We start from the raw sequence: 21,838 nt of genomic DNA, 5'->3' as shown, positions 1-21,838 counted from the left end.
CTTCAATGAGTGAATAGCTTTTGTTTACTACAGCAGTCCACAGAAGACATTTTGTCAAAAAGTTGAAAAGTTGACAGCAAAAGATCTGGTTAATAACTGAAATAGCCTATTTCTATAAAACGTGGAAAAAACCTCACTTTGTACAGAAATAAAAATCCTATTAAAATTGATGTGAAGCCCTCTCAGAGTAGATGAAATTATATGACCCATATAGTAGAGAGCAGACAGGAATCTGAGCAAGCAAACAGGAATTTTAAAACATATATTCATTATATATATTTAAAATACCCACATTTAATGTTTTTGAAAGGTGTCAAGCAGACTCGATCCTAAAGCTTATACCTGTATTAACAGTGTTTTGCATTTATGTATGAAATGGATTTTTAACACGCAAATACTAATACAGAACAAAACTCTAAATGCATCATATTTTAGAAGAGCAAAGTGTGTTATGAACATGAACTGAACTAAGATCCACTTAATCTCTCAAGTTTTGTAGCAGTGAACAGCTTTCAAAGGCAAGTGACAGGTGTTATGTTCACAGTTTTCAATCTTTCTAATAAACATCCACTCACAGACACTTGGCAATTCATTGTAAAATACAAATCTTATGCTAGCATCTACTTCTGTTTTCAACGACAAACTAAAACCAGCAGAAGCAAACTGGGATTTTTAGTCGAACGTTATTTTCACTTTTCAAGCCTTTTCGTTTCACAGCTTTTATACCTGATGCTCTCTAAGTCTATTTTAGCAGACCAGACACCACACCTACAAACAGCACAAAGTGCAAGTGACCACTTTACCTTCTGAAAAATCAATCAGTCCCAGCAAATGAAGCAGCTTCAGAGATGCAAATATAATCACAACAATACCCACTGTCTGCAGTCCCTCCGACTCCCACTCGAGAGTCAACATTCTTCCAACAGGCAAATCATTCCAGTCTTCACACCAGTTCGCAATCAGAGGGAAATTAGAGGATTTTACCAAGAGTTTGCTTTGAAGAAAGTTGCAGCGGTGTAAAGCAGCGCTGTACGGAGCTGTGGCGATTCACCAGCCACTCTGGCTGAGACAAAATATCAGACAAAGCCCCGCATCTTATGCTTCTTTAAGCATTCGATTTCATCAGTACCGAGTCCTCTTCGAAGGCTGAGGTGGACCACGAACCCCTGGGTATGACATTGTATCCGGTGGGCAGCCTTACTTCAGAGCTGCTGGAGGAACATCTGCCTCGGAGCCGGAGACTTGGCTGTGTCAGTGCCAAGAAGAAACGCTCCCTGGAAACTTGCACGAGGGAGCACGCTGCTGCCGGCACTCCGCGCTCCAGCCCTGCCAGACCCAGGCTTTGCGAATCTCCCCCAGCTTCGCAGCCCTTCCCCAGCTTCTCTTAGCGCAATTTTTGTTAAGTTTGATAAAAGACAGTTCGCTACAGCCAGACATCTGTTTTCACGTGTGCTAAATGCTGCACGTCAGAAAACTACTGCCCTCTGCATTAGAAAGAATCATGTTCAGAGAAACACTGTCCCTTCCTCTTCTTAAGCATCGCCAGAATCTAATTAGAATCTTCAGTGGAAATGAGAATGGAAATTAAAGAAATGCACATCAGCATGATCGGTGCCTCCAGCTAGCAAATTATAGGGCTGTCAAGGAGACATGCACTGCCCAAACCCCCATTCCGTAGCCAGGAAGGATGTATTATTTATTGACTGAGAAACAAAACAGTGCTTTTCTGTGTAAGGATGTGAAGCTAGAAGTGCTGAACCCCAAACTCTGATATATATGAATGGGAATTAGGCATTTTCCACGGCTCCTGGGAAGATCTTGCCCAGGCAATGCATCAGGGGGAAAAAAAAAAAAAAAAAAAAAAAAGCTTATGATCCCAGCTGATTTATTGGATAGTCTGTATAAACTAATTGGCCTGTGTTTATTAATGTGATTACCAAGAGGATACTCAGTGTGAAGAATAGGCTCTGAACAACACTTATGCAGCACATGCATAAATATTATAAGGTTAGGCCTAAATGCTTATTCTTGTGCCCATCCTAATAATTTAACTAAATCCTGTCCACTGGTCTAAAAGGCACTAGAACAAAGTGAGGTATCAGATAAATAATTTTAGACACCCTTATTATTAAAGAAACACATATGATCTAACACTAAAAACAATCTCATAAATAATGTCCAGTATCAACCACTCGTCTTGGGTAGCTTAACTCTTTCCATTAGAAACAACTTTGACTAACTTTTGAGAAGCTCAGAAACTTTTAGTTTTGTTCAGAAAGCCATTATAATTTTAAATCAGCATAATATCAAATTGTAACATTAACAATCTATTGTTTATGGATTGCCAGGTAGAGAAAGGAAAAAGTAATCCCCCATCTTACTATCAGCTTTTTTTGTTCTTCTTTGAAGGCTGCCTGTATTGAATTAAAATAACTAATCGGAGTCACAGAGTTTTCCATATAGGCAGGACTCTAGAATCTGTGTGGTTTTGTTCATTCGAAAAAAATCACAGGTATACTTCAGTTAATTTTCACTATATCCAGGCAAGAGATAAGCAACAATATTCTTTGATTTTTGCTCTTCTGGGTATTTAATACTAGAATGTCATGAGTTCTGTATTATTTATATATGCTCTCACTCTGAACATCAGTTCCTTTCCCTATTAACCTGTAGAGCTAAAATGGTGTTTAAGAGGAAAGTACAATGAAAATAGATCAAACCAAATCAAACCTTACGAAAGAAAACACCATCCTTTACATGAAGCACTGAAACAAGGGGCCAACAGCTTGTAAGATACAAGCATCGCTCTGGCTCGTTGTCTTTCCCTAATTCCTGCTTTCATTTTTGACATTGCAATGCATTCTGGAGGTGATTTAGTAACGTATTTAAGTTTGCATAAACTTTCTTGTGATTCTTCAGTAGGTTGCATGGGGAAAAAAAAGTGGCAGCATTGTTAGGAAGGTATCCCATCTAAACTATGCATTTTTCACTGGCCATAAATTCCTCTCCACAAAGATTTGAAGCAGAACCTTCGCTGTTTGCTGGAAACAGGCTCTAGAATGCTGTGGGTTTGCTGAACTGTTAATTATGGGAGAGCATAACCACGTTAGTACTAAACTCCAATACAGAGCACTCCTGAATTAGCAATAAGCATGCACACCAAAACCCAGCATTAGGCTGAATCGCCCCTCCGCAAAGTAAGGGGAGTACCTAGTGCAGCACAAGGCTGCAGCGGGTGGGGATGCAAGGCAAGGCATGGCGTTCCTCAAAGGATGGAGTGGAGGAGTTCACAGCCATGGACTTCTTCCTGCTAATTCCTTCCCCCGGTGATTAGCTGTGCAAGCATAAAAAGAAGTACAAGTTTTTCTCTCCTACGTAAACAGACCACAGAAACCTGTGTTGAAGTGCTGTAGTAGATACATCTTATCTCTAGAAGTGCAGATCCTAAGTGAGTTCTGAACTGGACAGAGCAGCTCTGCCAAAATTAGAGGACTCTATAAGAACAAACCCACTCTGGAGTCCTTAATTTTTTCCACAAACAATCCCAAGTAATTACTGGCTACTCTAACCATTGTAAATAGCATGATTTATGTATGGAATGCAATTAATACTAAAAAAAGACACCTTAAATATGACAGTGTATTACGTATAAAGCAAATTTTAGGTCTGATTGCTGTATGCTTGTAGAGTACCTGCAATTTTCCCCTAGTTTTTGGAAGAAGAAAAAAATCCACTCAGAAATATTATTTATAAAGTTTAGATACAGGAAATTGAATTCTAATAATTTCAAAGTTGACTAAAAGCAGATAAGATCTGCCATTTCAAACCAAACAATATTCCATCTAATTTAACACATCACAAGAAGTAGCAAATACTTGAGAGTAACATTTAGGATGCTACAAATTGAACAATTAAGGAATAAAGAGTTCTGAAATCCTAAAAATAGCTAAATAATAATTCTGTGATTAGTGTATTAGGATATAAAAATTTCCCTATAATTTTATATGATTATACAGTTCTTTCAAAATTATCTGGTATTATCATACTTCTTTTATATACATTGGTAAACTAGTTTAATTCCAGTAAAATCTTAGTTTTTACCTATAACCTGTCACTGTAATTAGCACAATAAAATGAAGTGTGTACCTTTCTTTTAATTCCTTTGTTTTCATAAAGAATTTTTATTTTACTTATTTCATTTTTATTTTAATGCTTACAAGAAGTTTTCACTGTAATTTATAAACTCTTCCCCTTTTCAATTTCTTCTGACTTTTGTACATGAGAGTACAGAAACATGAATGCCTACGTGATCCCAAATACATTGAAATGTTTTATGTCTTTCCACTATATTTTGTTTTTACCATCTGCTTGTAAACAGTATCGGTCTTTTCAGGTTTTTCTCAAAGAGAAATCTCTTCATATTTATAATGATTTTAATTTCTCTTCCGTGCAGAAATTCTGGATATGCTGTTGGCTAATGTGGAATGGGGCTGATGAAAACTGAACAGTTTTCAAGGCAAGGATGTATTATTATTCATTGACTCAAATTATACTGCTTTCCTAAGTGATGAGATCTGCCCAGTGTTGTAACTAATTTGGGGGGGTGGGGTGGGGGGAGTCTTAATTGGCTAGCAGTAATCGTTCATTAGACTCTATTTGATTTTTTCCCCCAATGTAGCTGAAAAGGGAAAATGCTGATGAGTTAGAAATAGAAACAAAATTTGGAAGTATTAATTAGCTGCCCTTCTTTCTGTACTCTCTTTTTCCAGAGGGAAATGCCAGTCAGCCAGAAGAGAAAGACATTGTCAAACACACACAGAAAGGGCACCTATGTACATGTCAGATGAACTACCAAGCTTCAGCTTCTTGTCCATGCCAGATCCAAGCTTATTAGAAAAGTTACCTGACGGATAATGAACTTAATCCTCCTATTAGTTAGCCAGTAAGAAATCTATTCACAGGCAATAATCTACAGTTTTCTACACAGAAAAGTTTCTATCTTAGTTCTGCAGAAGAAAACTATGTCTACTAGAAAGCATTTAGAGAACCAGGAGAAGCAATTAATTTTCACACATCCTTTCCAGAATTATTCTCAGGGTAGAAGAATTCTTATTTTCTGAATGCAACATCTTCTGTGTAGGTTGCTACAGCTAGCCACAGAACATCATGTAATTTTCATAAAATGCTTAGAAAAATGAGAATAATCTATGGAATCATTTTGTTCATCTCGTCAGTGCTGCAGCTACTAAAGAGCACAATATTGCACTAGCAGATTTTTTATCCAACCGAAATTGCAGGGAAAATCTTGCGAGTTAGAAGAGCTAGGTAGAGTGTAATTACCCAAGATTAAATTTGTCAGGCTTCATATATCATCTTTAATATTTACACTAAGTGCCCTAGATCTTTAATGACTGTAAGTGAATATAGGCTGAGAAAAAAAAATTCAACACCTGTACAGGCAAGATAAGATTCACTGGTTTGTAATCAAGGGAGAAAATGTGATATCCAAGCTTCTGAAGGTTTGGTCTCATACTTAGAAGTAAATTACACTAAAATAATATTGTAGCTATAGCTGTATAAAGTTGGTTTCCTCATTTTAGTACTCTGGTTCTAGGCTATGGTATGGGATTTTATTACTTTTTTTTCCTCTTCATTTCACCTTCTGACTCTCACGTGCTCCTAAGATGCTTTTGTTCTTGCTTTGAACTAAATCAAAGACTGCTGCCATCACTGTTCTGAAAATAAGAGTTGAAAAGAATCCCAGAAGACAACCATTACCACCCCCCATGACATAGCAGCTGCAGGTAGTTTCATTTTTCTATAAAATCAACTGATATAGCATGTTATACAATTAATTAATATAGCATGCTATACAATTATGCTTAAAATAGCTAGTATGGAAGTGGATTGTAAATTAAATGGCATGGCCATGGGAGTAACAGTAGCATTTCAATTTATTTAGCTCTAGCAAAGCATTACAGAGAGGCTATCTCTTTCCTAAACAAGGTTATGTTACATTTAGTAATAGTAAGTAATCAAATTCTGGTTTGTTTTACTGCAAGGCCCACTGGCTTATTTGACAAATGCGATTATCTCTAAATTATGTGACTATGTCTTCAGCCTACAGACTTGTTTTTCTTTTTGTATTAAATCATACTTGATCTTGCAGCAGCAGGAATTGCCACTACCAAGCCTGTAAGCATAAACGTATGTCTACACAGGAGAAGTGCAGTATAATGGAACTGCTGGGGCCAATCAAACCCAACTACTTTATTAGCTCTAATACAGCTGTGTTATCATAAAGCTCAGACTGGGTTAACTGAAACAACAGAGAATCATCAGTAAAAGTAAACTTGCCCCCAAAAGCTTGCTGTAGATTGGTTCTAAAATTAAACGACTGTTGTTTCTCTGGCCATTGAACTTCTTGAATGAAAGTGCAAAGAGTATTTTTCAGAAAGCTCAAGCCCAAGGCATGCCTCACCTGTACATCTTTAATTCCCACCCCTTCTTTTGAAGTATCGTCTGAGTAAATCTTTGACCTACCTTCCTCTGACTAACATTACATGAGACATGTTTTCCTGCTTATAAAACTTTTTTTTTTTTCCTGCACGACCTTCATCTTCTTCAGTTTTTTCACATTTGGAAAGAACACAGCAATAGCAGTGTCTGACCTGCCAATTTTCTTCTTTCACTACTATTTTTTAATTATACATTGAAGCAAGAGGAAACCCTTACCAACCATTTTATTTATGCAAACAAGGAACTACTGGGAGGCCTACAGATCAAGATGGTGGAAACAATGGGACAGAGTAACAGCATTCACAGTTCCGTATTCAGTCATTTTCTGTTAGCCAAGTTATGAATATAGCCCCTTACGCTTGCCCATATATCTAGGAATCTATTTTTTTTATGGACTGTGCAGTTAGATGACCTCAGATGAGTTCCTAGAGAAAGGGACGGGTGTTTTCTGCTGTGATGAATGAGAAAACAAAACTGTGTATGCTAGTAATAAAAGATAACATTCTAGTAAACAACAAGAATATTCACCATCCCAACTCCAAACCAACCATCAATTTAAAATCCTCAACCTATCCTGTGCAACACCTCTGTTTCAAAAACTGGTGTGTCTGGCTCCCTATGGTTCAATGAATGGTTAGCAAGTAAACTAAAGAAAAAAATGTATTATTAAATATGATCATAAGAACATCACTACCATACAGCTCTTTTCTTGTGGTGCACCTGTCTTTCTCTGATATAAAATAACCCATGTACAGTATTTCTCTCCTTGCCGCTTAGAAAGGTGAAGCACTGTCTTTTTCCATAGCAACAGGAACATACTATAAATCACTCTGAAGTGGCTGACATATTTCTATGTTTGATGTACTCGTTAAAAGATGAGTTTATCTGTCCTATAAAGATGAGCTACAATAAATTAACCTATATTACATGGCTGAAGCACATTGAAGAAACATAACCAAAAAACCCCTGTAATCATGATCTTGTCCCTTAGGTGTATATAACAAGACTTCAACTATATATAACATATTCACAGATTTGACTACAGATCTGCAACATATGGTTACCATTCAGAATTATGCAATATTCAGAATTAGTCCAAAGCATCTGCTTATATATTATTGTTTGATTTATTAACAGCTTCTGAAGCATGTAATTGTTTATTTTTTTATCACTGACAAAAAAGATGCTTCATCAGATGAGGCCACACCTGGATTACTGTGCCCAGTTCCCAGTACAAAGGAGACATGGGCATACTGCACAGAGTCCAGCGAAGGGCCCCAAAGATGTCTAAGGGACTGAAGCACCTCTCCTCTGAGGAAAGGCTGAGAGAGCTGGGACTATTCAGCATGGAGAAGACAAGGCTCAGGGGGATTTCATCACTATATATCAATACCTGAAGGGGAGTTGCAAAGAAGATGGAGCCAGGCTCTTATCAGTGGTGCCCAGTGACAGGACCAGAGGCAGTGGGCACAAACTGGAACACAGAAGGTTCCCGCTGAACAGCAGGAAGCACTTCTTTACTGTGAGGGAGACCAAACACTGGCACAGGTTGCCCAGGGCGGCTGTGGAGTCTCCATCCTTGGAGATATCCAAAAGCTGCCTGGACATGGTCCTGGGCAACCTGCTCTAGGTGGCCTGGCTTGAGTGGGGTTGTGAGACCAGATGACCTCCAGAGGTCCCTGCCAACCTCAACCATTCTGTGATTCTAGGATTTACATTCCTTCCAATAATATTTTAGAACTTCCTCTCCTGAACACAACATTTTTCAGGTGATCTAGGTTTTCTGTATTATACAACTTGATTAATTTTTTATGGGTAATAATTTTGGGGCTAAATCCAATTCCAAGTACACTTGAAAATAAAGATTTAGGGCCAGATCTCTTCTTGCTTCTGGACACTGAAAACTTTTTTTTTTTCCTTTTTTTCTGTATAGGGCCTGAAATTCACTCAGGGTGAATGGGTTTACTGCTGAGAGTAGCAACAAAGGAGTAGGTAGGAGTAGCAATGAAAGAAAATTAACAAGGATACAGGGATATAAATGCATATAATCCCTACACTGAAAGGAAAAGGAGCTTTTTTTCTCTTCTCCGCCCCCCCCCCCTCGTTCAGAGCTTTCATTCTATTGGGAATGTAAGAGGCTTCTAAAGCTTTCTAATTCCCCCATCAAAATTATAAGTTAGAGTACTGATAGTTCAGGAAATTTAAAGGTTTTGTGAGCTAGACTCCCATTCTTCCACAAAAGAGAGAGGAAAAAAAATTATGGGGAAGGGATTGGAAAAAATAGCATAACTTGATGTTTCTCAGCTCCTAATGCAGTTTTCTTCTTGGCTTACAGCCCTATCCCAATGTAGGAACCTACAGTGATATTTAAGGATCCATGCAACACAATGAAATATTTTCTGCTCTAGCAATTTTGCTGTTCTAGCACTCTGGAAAGCAGCAGCAGTGTAAAACCCAACTCTGAAGGGAGCAATGAGCTTACAATGCCTTATCACTTAAGTAAGTAAAAGCAAGGTTACAGCTCTTCCCTGAGGAAGCATTATAACGTCCAACTAACTGCAGCATCATGAGGCTCTTGTAGATGCTGAAATGAGGGAAGGAACAAAATACAGAAGCACACTATCTTGAAACTTCAGCAAAACTTTAGATACCACTTTTGATTGTGTTATGCTACTGCAGAGATCAAATCTTTTCTTATTTAGTAGCTTTGCAGGGTTTACCACAGCCTCTATAGTATCCATGCTCAAAGCTTAGGTAAGCAGATATTCCATGAGGCACAGCGGGTTTGTGGGTCATGAGAACTTCATTTTCACATGTTTCTTGACATACATATGGCCATACCCAAATTCCACAAATGAGACACCTGCATGCCTTTCTCCTGTTAAACCAACATGATTTGGAGCTGGCTGGGGTTTTAAGCCATTTTAAAACCATTTTCAGCCATTTTTAAGACCCAGAATATTTTTGCTGCCATTAGTACTTCAGGAATCATTTCCCCCCAATAATCATCTATGCACCAGGCTATGAATATTAATTTCTCTAATCTCCTCAGAACCAATTTCCCTAGCTTTCCAATCATGCTGCTCTTTTCTGAACTCACTCTAATTAGGCAAAACAGTTATATGGAAAAAGTTTAGTAACTAGTTTTTAGGTAGAGTTCAATTAGTCATGAGCAAGATTGTATGATGAGACAGACAGTTATAGCCTTAGCATTTCCTTAACATCCTCCTCATAAAAATATCAAATATTTAATAAAATTTTGTCTTGTTTATTACTCAAAAGCAAATAAATTTCAGCACCCCTTTCCCCCCAACATTAGATGCCAATGTATGCCCTTAGTTTCCAGGAACTTGTATTTCAGCTGAGGTACCCCAAGAGTGTGCCAAGACTTCAGCTCATTCCCTCACTGCAACCGATGTTCGTTTTGGTAATGTGGGGTTTTTTAAACTTATTCTTAGAGATCTTTCTTTGCTAATACTGACAATAACACATGCTGTCTTTCACTGAAGTGAGTTTGTGGTACACTGGAGAATAATTAGGCTGTTCCAAGGATGCCTGAACAGGTCTGACAGTTTGTTGCTCAGTCCCTAGCACGTTGTCCTTTTGCACTTGCTTTGGTGCTTGTCTGATACTGTGTGAGCTTTCACAGATTGCTAAGTCAGACAAAAAAAAATAATTTGACAAAAACAAAACATACAAAAAAAAGTGGAGCCTTTGTCCTCAAGATACTTTGCATACAGTGCGCATTTCACTTTAGAGTACTGAACCCATGGTTGTAGTCCAAGACCAGCAATCCTGTGCAGGCTCAGGAGAAGGACAAAAGCCAGACTCTAATGGTGAAAGAGCAGGCAAGCAAGGAAACAAATCCTGGGTGGGTTTTAACTGACATAGCCAGCCCAAAGATATTGCAAGACAAAGTCAAAACTTGCTGTCGTACCAGACGTATGCTAAGACAAGCAGTAGCCAAGCAGCAACAGCAATCCTTACTGTGTGGGTTTCAATGAGATATACAGCTCATATGCTCATGTACACTAGCAGAAAAAACAGAGTTCAGTCCAACTATGTATTTTTAACATGTTTTATGATTAAACCTGATTTACACTTCTTAATGTAATTGTACAGGACACATTTATAGAGCTACCACCTCTGAAAGGTATTCCTTACATTTTCTGATTTGGATCCTGGCTATAGGAAGAAGTTAAGTTTATATTACATGGTGTTCAGCCAGCTGGTAAATTCTCTTGGTGAATTCAAGACTAATAGATTTTTTTTCTTCCTAACAAATTACACTGTCTAGCATACCAAAAGACACACATATGATATCTGCTTCTGAGTTGCAAGCTAGCAGAACGCAGTGTCTGTCTTGTTCCTTCACTGCCAGAAGGTTGTTTTCTTTCACTTCTAATTGTTTGGGGGGAAAGGGAATGCAACCGCAGTAGAGGTTAAGCAATACCTGCTGCCTTATTTGTTGAACTAAGGTTCACATTTAGTGGAGTGAGGGAATTTCTGATCCCCAAAGAAGTTTCTCAGTGGTATTAATGAACGAATAACCATACAGCTTTTTAGTGTAGATGGAGAAAAAAGCAAAAATAGTTAAATGATTTGAACAAATACAATAATTTCTCCCCATCCCAAACCCCAGTACATACTAGATTATTTGGAAAGACATTCTCTGTGGATCACTAAGTTTAAAAAACATATATTTATCAAGATTTTCCTTAAAAATTTAATTTCTAAAAACCCCAAATAATTCAATATATTGGGTCTTTTTTCCAGGGTACTACTTACACAGGATGTCTCTGAAGGAGGTTAGGAATAAAAGGATGGGTTGACATAAAACTAAGGTGGTTTTATAACTTTTCAGAAACACATATCAGCAAAAGGCAAGTTTCAAAAAACTAGACACAGAAGTGAAGGAATAGTCTGAACAATCTCACCCTCTCTGCAACTGTCAATCTCCAGTGAAAACAAAATCAATATACTCTAGGCGTGGAGGAGCAGTGTTCAGCTCACGCATTTCCAAGCTTTCTGGTGGTTAAATCAGTATTTTGCAGAGTATGCCCTGTGCTGACAAGCAGTAAGGGTGAGTAGTTCTCAGACTGTATTTGACAGGAGGGGCAATTTTAGCCCACTGTGGGAAGAGGAAAAAGGTGGTGGACACCCTCGGAGTACCAGATCCAGATGCCAGACACCAGCTACCGCCCTATCAACGCTCTTAATGATTGGTTCAATGACGTGTGCAATGCAGCTTTCCTGAAGCAAAAGAAGAAAAAGCAGGTACCGCCACACACTACAGGGGACAATTGTCTCATGTTTTAGGGGTATCTGCAGCATTTTGAGATACATCAAGAGCTGGTTTGCAAAGACTAAAGAGATTGAAACTAGACACATGGTCCCAGGCACAGCTGCACATTGCTCTATGAAGCAATTTTGGCCAGTGACCCTAGTGATTTGGTACAGTATACTCTTTTGAGTTCAAAAGTGACTCACACTTTGAGTGAGAGTTTAGCTTTCACCTTATCGTTATTTTCATTTTGTGTCCTGAGCTATCTACTGCTCAGCAGTTGAATAAATATTGGAAATCATTTTTCAGCCAGAATCATGACCTGATGTACAAAAGGACATAAAACCAGCAGTGAGAACGATTAATACTAAGAAAAGCTTTTCAAGTTTGTGTGTTTTGTTTGGGTTTTTTTAAAGGACACTTTAAGGAATTTCTTGGTTCAAACTTGGAGATTCTTTGTTGTTTATCCTTTTCTCACCCTGTACAACTCAAATAATGTTTCTGTGCAAGTGTTTGAATTTTAACATGTAGAAAAGTCAGTCTTTAAACAGATACTGCTCCTATACATAAATATAGCATGAAATACAATTCAGAAAACTCAAGACACTGCATATACCAACATATATCAACATATATGAATCCCTATCCTATATATTTCACTGGTAAAGTTGGTGATTCCTCTTAGAAGATACAGGATTTTCATATTTTTAAGACTTTGTTAAAACCAGCATTTTGCCCTAGGGCAAAATTACTAATACCCTTAAATCATAACACTGTAATCTACTATTAGAATTCAGAAGTTCAAAGTTTGAAAACATCATTGTTAGGATGATGAAAGAGGGAAAGATTGTGTAGATTTTGGTTTTGCATAAGAAAAACAACAAAAAGTAACATATGTTAACAGACTGCTAAGTCCATTAGACTCAGGACATAGAAAAAACCCAAACCATTAATGAATCATAAAGTTTTACTCCTGTTAGACAGTGATGAATTGGATAACCTGTGTAGACCCTTTACATTTCTTTCTCTACTACTGTACTTCAACCAAACCCCTCTAGGATATTTATAAGCAATACTTTATTTCACCAGTGGAAGTACTTATTAAAGATGTAGACTGACAGTAAGTAAATATATATATGACATCTAAAGCCTACTTTTAGAGACTCAGGAAGAGCATGTATAAAAAAATGCATCCACCTATGCTGACGTACTTTTTAAAGCGTTGTAGAATAAACTGACTGGATCACAGTATCATAACAAACAGACAAACAGTTAGGAGACAAACCAGTTAGGGAAGCTAGAAAAAAACATGTGTCAAGGTGAACACTTGAAAATTTGTGGAAGAAAACATCAGGTCCTTAACGTGGTACTTCTGATTCAAGAATACACATGTCAGAGTGCCTCCCCCCAGCCCAGGAGTTTAGCTGCCTGTGCTCAAGGCCAGCACCTTGGGGAGCAAGAGCTGCTTGAGGAGCTGAAGCTGGCCATGAAGCTGTTCGAGAAAGAGCTGGAAGAAATAACACACTTTCTCTCAGGACCTGCATTTACATGGAAGCTGTTGCTCTTGCTCCCTTCCAAGGCTACGTTACAGTCATACCCCTAAGTAAAAAAAAAATAAAAAATCTTCTACATCAGCAAATTTTGCACATGGACTACAGATAAATTTAATAGGAGAGTCAAGGAAAATATTTTCTATTTCACAATAACCTTTAATATACAAGTAAATATGCTATGAAAGCTTGAGAAAAGAGATCTAAGCCTTATTAACCAGCAACTATGCTTATAAGATGAACACAAGATACTTGTGCATCACTACCAATCTGTTTGTGCACACTATAACAGAAAGTAGTTAATACATTTTTGCATTTTTTGAATGCTAGCCAATTGCAGAATAACTGCTAAAGAAGATTTATATTGTTATTGCACTGAAATATTTCAGGAACTTCGGTCTATAAAATATTATGCCACTTTTATCCATCTGCCATCTTTTATCTGTTGTTTTAATTTTCCTTGGGAACTAAGAGCAGCCTTTCTCACACAGCTGTAATCATTCTAGCTGTGCCTCCAGCACTCTATAAAAGAGTGACTATCTACAACTGTTAAATGTCTTTATCCCCCCCTCCCCCAAGTTGCAAACCAATTTATAATAGCAAGTACCAATCTGCTTCTATAATTTAATAGAAGAGATATCTTCATTGTGCTTGCTGATCAGCTGCTTCTTGCTTCTACCACCACTGTATTTTTATCTGTTAGCAGATCATGATCCCCCCAATTAAAGCCTTTTTCTGCTAACAGATAAAACCACTTCAGTTTCCAATTTTGTACATTTGTGGACACATCAGACTCACCAGATACCACTGCTGACACATCAACAGTTCTGCTTGTGCTTTGTTTAATTCTGTGGTCCACTTCCATTGCTTAGCAAAGACAAACTGGTTATGCTTTACAAAACTGGACTGAAGGAAAGGAAAAGAAAAACAACAGAAGTGAGGTAGAAAACCAGATTCAAGTAGTTTATCTGTAAAAATCTCTGGAAGAGTAGCTCAAACCAAGGAAGACCATGCCACTTTATCCTATTTCGTGATCCTACCTTTATTTTTAAAAAGGCTGGTGGTGCTCACCCTTCTAGAATTACTAGGTACTACTGAAGTAAACCACTCCCTTTCCAATAGTCACTGCTCCTTTGTCAGTAGCTGCAGTGATGGACAGTTGACTAAAATCTTGAAGTAAAAACCCCAAAATTAAAATAGAAAGTCCTTGCTTCTAAATTACCAAAGTACTAAGTTTCTGCTCCACACAACTAGCTCGCCAAGCCCCCAAATCTAATACTTAATCAGTCTAATTCAATTCCAGGTGTATATATGTGACCATATATACAGTCAACAATGAGTCGGCCACGTTTACTAGCAGTGCAGATGTAGGGGCAAAGCAGCCCTTGATGAAATTCAGGATCCACCTTTATAAGGAGAATTATCTCCATCCCCCACATCCCTCCCCCACTAATGTGCTACCATTTTTCTTCTGAATAAACACTGACTCCAGAATGTACCATTTGCCAGTGAGGACAAGCATTGACCCTCCTATAACATTAAGCCTGTTTTTTTCTTAAGTTGTCTTTGCAACAAAGAAGAAACAATCTCCCTAAAAAAGACAGACAAAAATCTGTTACTCAGCCATATTTTATCTGTCACTGCTTTGGTTTGTGTCCGTAGCTCTGTACGGAGGAGACAGCAGTACAGAGCTTGAAAATCTTACTTCAAATGGAAACATTCCTGTATGAAATAGAAGAAAGCAAGGTTTTCTCTTTGCTTGGAAGCTGGAACATCTTTAATGAAGTTACAAAATTCTAAGAAGCTTTATCCTAGCCTAGTTTATTTCACATTTATAAAGCAAAGTAAGCGGAACTAAAGCACGCTTTTACATCTTATTCTGTACATGTTAATCTCTACTAAGGTAGCTGCAGTGCAGTTATGTCATAGTATTATGCCATTTCCATTTTGTATGTTCCACTAGATAAGTACTGCAACTGCAAATTAGTTTTGATCAGTACTGCCACCTGCTAATAAGGAAAGCTACTTTTCCATGTAGCAAGCTGTTGTGCTGAATACTAGTGCTAAGAATGGTATTTCTGCTAATAATCACTAAGATAACTGATAGGAAAAAAGAAATGCTGCTTTTTTTTTTTCTCATTTATTCTTACATACAGAATATCATAATGAGGTTATATCCAATGGATCCTTTGAGGCTATCCTGTTTCAAGAATTACATACAAATTAGGAAATAGTAGCTTCAGGTTTGCAACTATATTGCTAATATATGGGGAGTGAATCAGGCAGTCAGTAATAGATGACTGAAGACATGTAGTTTGAAAATGCAAAAAATAAATGAGAAAAGAAAAAATGAGCTCATAGGAAGGAAAAGGGAAAATACAGCAGCAGTAGGAGCTATTATCTAGCTTCTGGCATGACTTGGGCATTGCAAACTTATTTAAATAGCATAAAGAGAATATAAAAGTTAATTATTTCTCATTCAGTATAACAATTGAAGTATATGCCCTCAATAAAGGCAATAAACAATGTTATATGAATGAGCCAAGAGCAATGCATGGTAGAGGAAGATAGCACCAATGAATAGAACATTCACAGAGAGAAAACATTTGTAGCACTCCTGAATGTAAAGAAAGGCACCAAGTGATGTCTGGGGTCAAAGTCATTCATATTGGAATAACAAATCCAGGCTCATGTTCTAGTTACTATTCATAAAAATGAGAAAGTCCAATAGTGCTATAGCCTTGTTGAGTATGTTGAAACAGGTACTTTCTAATAATGTATTCAACCTATTCTCTCAAATGTTTGTTGTTTTTTTTTTCTGTTTTCCAAGTGAATATGAAATATAATCCAAAATATATTAAGAAAACCTATGAAGAAATATATATGTAAAAATCTCTTTTGGTGATACATTGCACTTCCTACTTATAATTTTTGAAGCTTTGTAGATTTAAATACAAGAGTAACCAATTTCTGTTGATGCTAAAAGGGGTATCTATCCATAAGATTTTTAATGTCTTTGTTAAGATTTTAAAAACTAGCACAAATTAGACTCATTCTAGATCAAGAACACTAAGAGGTACAATGACTCGGTCTCATGCACTGAAACTCACTTATACTATCTCTGCCTTTAAGTAAATACTGAAACCTAATTTATTGGAATGCCCTGACAGTAAATCAGGTAGGTAGAACATACTGATGCCTACTCCTTTCCAGTGCGTTCCTCAATTCAACGTGCTACACTGTATAAGCTAAAGTAAGCAAATTTGCAGTTAATCCAAAAATTAAAAAAAAAAAAAAAAAAAAAGCTGTGTGACTGAAGTTCCTCTACTTTTTATGCTAGGAAATATGTCTTTGGGTGTTTAATTTGTTTTAGGATATTGATTTTTTTTTTTTTTTTAGATATTATGTGACCAAATGACCGACTTTACTACTTCTGACAGTCCATTGTGTGATATTGCTGTGTCTTAATAGTAGAACTGCAAAGGCAAGTTATACCACCACTGATTAATACATACTCTACATAATCCTCGTCCCTGCTGATTTACTATTATACTAGATAAATGGAATTACTAAGTATTTTAACACTACAAGAACCTAAAGATTCACATACTGGTTTTAAATTAGAGTATTTATATTCATCCCTCTACTAATAATAAGACTAACTCTGCTTCAGGACATCATATTTAGCCAGGATAACACTGAAGCAGCATGTCTTCAAGATGTACTGAAGGCAGTGAAACTTGAATATATACATAAAATTACCAGAAGGAATTACATTTTTGTATTCACTGCTTGCATAAGCAATGTGTGGCACTTCATTTTGCAGAAGGAAGTAGAATGAAAGGGCATTGCTAAATGTTTTGGAAAAGAATTTCATCCCTCTGAAGTTCAAGAGCAGGGTTACTTTGAATCAAGTAAATCAACAGCAAGCCTCATCAGTGTGACATTAACTTGATAGATATTTTCTGCATGTTTTAAGAATTGCATTGAAAGTTTTAAAGAGAAAAAAAAAGTGGAAGAAAAGCCACATGCATTGGCATAAGTGACATGACAAACAGACAAGAGCAGAACCTAAGCTGAGCTACATCCATTAGGAGATACTGCTAATGAAAAGAAAGAAGCTGCACACCCTGATAGGAATTCTGTTATTTGCAAATACTATTCTATTTAGAAATTTTAAAAATAATAATTTCACATCAGTATTGAAAAAAGAATAGTTGAAGAATACTCCTATATTGACAGGTTGTAATGCCTGTGAATGTGGTATGAAATTAAAATGACACAGCGTCCTTATACATGGGATAATGCCTTTATTTTATGAACTTTATTTTGCTATGAACATTCCAAGATAAAGGATGTAAAGTATGGAAAGATAAATGTTGTAAAACTACTTTCAAATGCTACATCTTTCTCTCCTTTGTAGCTTTTTTGACTTGGCCATGCTCATTCAGCAGTACACTGGGGATGACGTGAGCATGCAAATATCTATGCATGTGAAGTAATATTTCCCACTTACAGAGATTTCACATGCAGTAAAAATCTGCAGTAAGTTCTTGTTCAAATGCTGCATGGTCCAGGAGTAAAAGCAGGAGCTCTTGTGCTACCTTCAGAAAACTAAACCCCACCTTTGCAAAAATACCATTACGGTGGTGGTGGTGAACTGTTTCAGGGGTTGGTTTTTTTTAGTTATCTTCATTCTCTCAGAAAAATACTCAATTGTAAGGCTTACTTTATTAATATTTGAAAAATTATTTCAGTTCCTATTATGATAGCCATTGAAATGTGAGTTATTGTTATTTTGTCATCCCCATCACTACCTGCTAATGCTTACAGTTCCATCACCAACATCCAACACCATTTTTACTTTGAATTTTGCTTGTTGAGCTTTTTTTTCATCTACGCTTATATTTTTGTCATCTTATTAGCTCAACCCATTGCTCTACGCAGAAATTAAACAAAAGGGTGAAAGGTATGCTACTTATAAAAGATTTCATTCCATATGTTTAATCATATTAAATAGATTGTCAAGTTAGTGATTAAAGCAAGTGGAGAAAAATCTGTACAATAAAGAGATTTTTCTTTTTGGATAGTATTCATTCACAATAGAAAATGAATTTGTTTTACTTGTTACATAGCTGTTGAGTATAAAATTAAACATAAATTTGTTCTATAAAATAAATAAAAATATAATGAATGTATTTAATATTTCTTAAACCCCTAACTGTTTAAAATATTGAATAACACAGTAATTATTCTACAACTTCATAACATGAAACTGTAATCAAACTATCACTTCATTATGTTACATTTATCGCAGTTAAGACAAGCCAAATGCAGGTTTCCTACGCTTGCCTAAATTTTGAGTTCTCTTGCCTGTGTTTCAGATCATCCTTATCCAGTTCATTTGAGTAATCTTAAATGGAAAATGTGTAGCAAGCACTAAAGAATAGCAGAAATGTTGGACTTTGCACTACTGGCAAGTAACCTTTTTTCCTAGGCTACAGAATCAGGCTGCACTTGCCTATTCTTTCTGATCTCACAAGCCTGGCTTGTACTGCTAGGCTGCTGTGCAAAAAAATTGCACCACTACCTCTTCTCTTCTGTTACAGATCAGCCTTATAATGGAGATTAGTGTTTTGAATCCCAAATGGATGGATTACTTCTCAGAAGTCCTAAATCAGACATTCATTCAGATACATCTTTGTGCCTATTAGAGAGCTGAGAAAACTCCCTTCTACTTGCATATTGATAAGTCTACTGTGTTTCAGAAATAAATGGAGGGGAGGGTGGAGAACACAGGCAGAATGAAATAGTTTTCTCCGTAGGCTCTCTTGCCCAAAGGGGAGCTCCAGACAGTGATTTCATGGTTTCCTTGACATCTCTCTGTCCTCATAGACCTGTTTCCCCTTCTCCTCCCTGACCACAACCACTCCTCACCTGCCACCACCCCAAACACCCAGCCACTTGGGAGACAACATTGATCTTCTCCTTGAGATTTTTCACTTTTCCCAGGTCATTCACTCATCCACTGGGAATGCGAATTGCTTTTCTCCCTCAACAGGAGCAGTATGAAATGAGGAGGGTCTGGACATGGGGCACTTTCACCCTCCCATCAGTTGTCTTTTTGGTGTGACACCAATTTCTTCCTGGCCCTCCCAGTAGGAAAAAAAAATGCTTAAATTTACCAAGCTATTTCTGATTGCATTAGTTGTTAATATTGATATAGTCTCTACCTTTTACTCTGATTCAAGTAAAGTTGGATTCAACCTTATACTAATGAGAGGCCGCTGACTTCCAACCAACAGCATTCTTGCAGAGGCCTGGGCACAGCTGCTAATAAATACAAAAGCACTTTCAAGAGACAATTGTCTAATCAGCTGGAATTTTGAGTCATTAAGATTCAATCTCCAAGCACATTTAGTGTGCATCATGGCATGTTTTATTAGCCTATTTTTTTTCTTTTCTCTAGTGCAGTTATTTAAGCACAGAATCCAGCGTGATCAATATAGTGGGAAAGATTATTTGCTGTAATGGTTTTGGAGCTTTTTTTCCAGCCCATCCATGCATTCCAACAAGCATATTGCCAAACTGCCTTAAATTTCATGAGGCATTTAATTGAACAAATGTAGAACAGATACTTGATCACAGTGTTGTGGAGAAAAATCCTTCCCTGACCACCCACTGTACAAATAGGGAACTGACTTGGAACTGTGCACAGTTTCAAATATTCTTTTCCATTTCTCTAGATTCTTACTACTATTATATTACAGTGCACATTCAAATGTTATTAACTCACATACATTACAGTGTAGTAACCCCAGCTGTTTTAGCAGCAGCATCTCCTTACATACACAATTGCAGGCTTTCCTGCTGCTGCATTGTGTTAATGGTTTTCATAAATAATAATACACTTTTAAATAGCTTTCCTTCACTGTCTTAAACAGTATAAAAAGCAGTTTAAGAAAGATGAATAAATATAATTTTAATAATGTATTAGTTCTATACATTCCCATTGCATCTTCTATATCAAAACCAATTACTAATGAATGAAACATCCCTGAGAATAGGTAATACATTTTATCAAGAGAAAAATCACAGGGATTAATAAATTAAATCTGAAAACTTTTTGCAGCTGTTCCACTGCATTTTATCATTAAATTGCTATGTTACAAGAGAGTCGATTGGTATCTCACAGTAAGCTAAATGTACACATTCATAAATCTTTTTCATTCCCATCTCAGACACATCCTGCTTGTGTAGATCATCCTTGTTGTGCTAAGGTTCATGCTGGGTACTAAAGGCAAAGCAGCACAAGCACTGTTAGCGGAGCTGTTTTGAAAGCAGGTATGGCACGTTTGCCACTCTGTTCTTTAGAACGATCAAAGTTTTCAAACATGGCTTTTTGCTCAAACACTGTTCCAGTGTTTTCATCATGAACACTTCATTTAGGGCCTTCATGACTCATCTGCTCAGATTCCTCAAAACTGAAGAGAGCTCTAAGATATGTTTAGGATTATAAAAATTTCATTAAATGAGACAAGGCGGAAAAGACCAAAAAGTTATTTTAACTTGAAGTGTAAAAAGTATGAGCGATCCAACTCTGAGAGCATTTGTTTCTTTATTTCATTTTTCTGAATTATCTCAAAAATCTCAAAGTGGATGAATGCCTAGCCACAGAGACATCAGTGATAACTTTGCTATTGTTTCAACTAAATTCACATTCTCACCTACTGCAGTGAAAGATTGTGCCCATCAACACATACCATAAAAACAAACAAACACAATGTTTTTTATTGCATGCTTACATGGGCTGTGTGAATTAGCTTTTGATTATTAATGGGAGTTTGGTGTCTAATTTATTTAAATACTATGAATTTGTAAACCAACTTATATCTCCAGATATGGACAAACCTGAAATAAGTTATAATCATAGTACCATCTACATTAATACCTTCCAACATGGTATTAATGAATTAAATGACAATGCAGAAGTGCATCAGCTGTCTCTTGAATGATCTTTTACCTGTTACAATGTGGATCATTAGTTAATACTCTATTTAAAGAATACAAATTTTACTATTATTATACAATTACATTATTTGTTAGTTCTATTTCCTAACTCAACTTTATTTTCACCCTGCAATTTTGCTGTGCATGCTGTGTTATGCATCTTAAATTAAACACAGGTTTTCACGTTAGGTAAGAATAGTTTCTTCCTGGTGTACTGCATAATTTATGCACTTTGTAAAAACAGTTACAAACAGAAATTACCTGGCTGACCAGAACATCTATAACAGATGTGGTGATATCTTAGCAGCAAGAAATACAAGATTTATGAAACACAGACAGAACTGATAGAGAGGACTGTCAGCTTTGTAAAGAAGTGGAAGGTATCTTTCTCCCCACTAGAACAAGAGAAAAACATGTGCACACATCTCTGTTCGGGGCTATGATTTGTTTCAGCAATCAATTCAATTACAATGTT

At 36.8% G+C, this 21,838-nt stretch overlaps 1 protein-coding gene across 10 annotated transcripts in view; it reads right to left on the bottom strand.

Annotated features, from left to right (window-relative positions):
* Positions 1–21,838, bottom strand: part of KCNIP4 (potassium voltage-gated channel interacting protein 4) — a 460,551-nt gene that overhangs the window by 116,646 nt on the left and 322,067 nt on the right. Inside the window, exon 1 of one of the 10 annotated variants that reach the window (XM_049795545.1) lies at positions 804–1,086. The exons of the other annotated variants lie outside the window; for them this stretch is intronic. Coding sequence (XP_049651502.1) covers positions 804–915 — 112 coding nt within the window. The 5' untranslated portion in view covers positions 916–1,086. Of the gene's footprint in view, positions 1–803; positions 1,087–21,838 lie in introns of those variants that run through there. 10 annotated transcript variants of the gene reach the window in all.

Source organism: Accipiter gentilis, chromosome 3, assembly GCF_929443795.1.
Source record: "Accipiter gentilis chromosome 3, bAccGen1.1, whole genome shotgun sequence".
NCBI classification, from domain to species: Eukaryota; Metazoa; Chordata; class Aves; order Accipitriformes; family Accipitridae; genus Astur; species Astur gentilis.
Note: the sequence above shows the minus strand (reverse complement) of the source record. Positions and strands in the feature narration are given on the sequence as shown.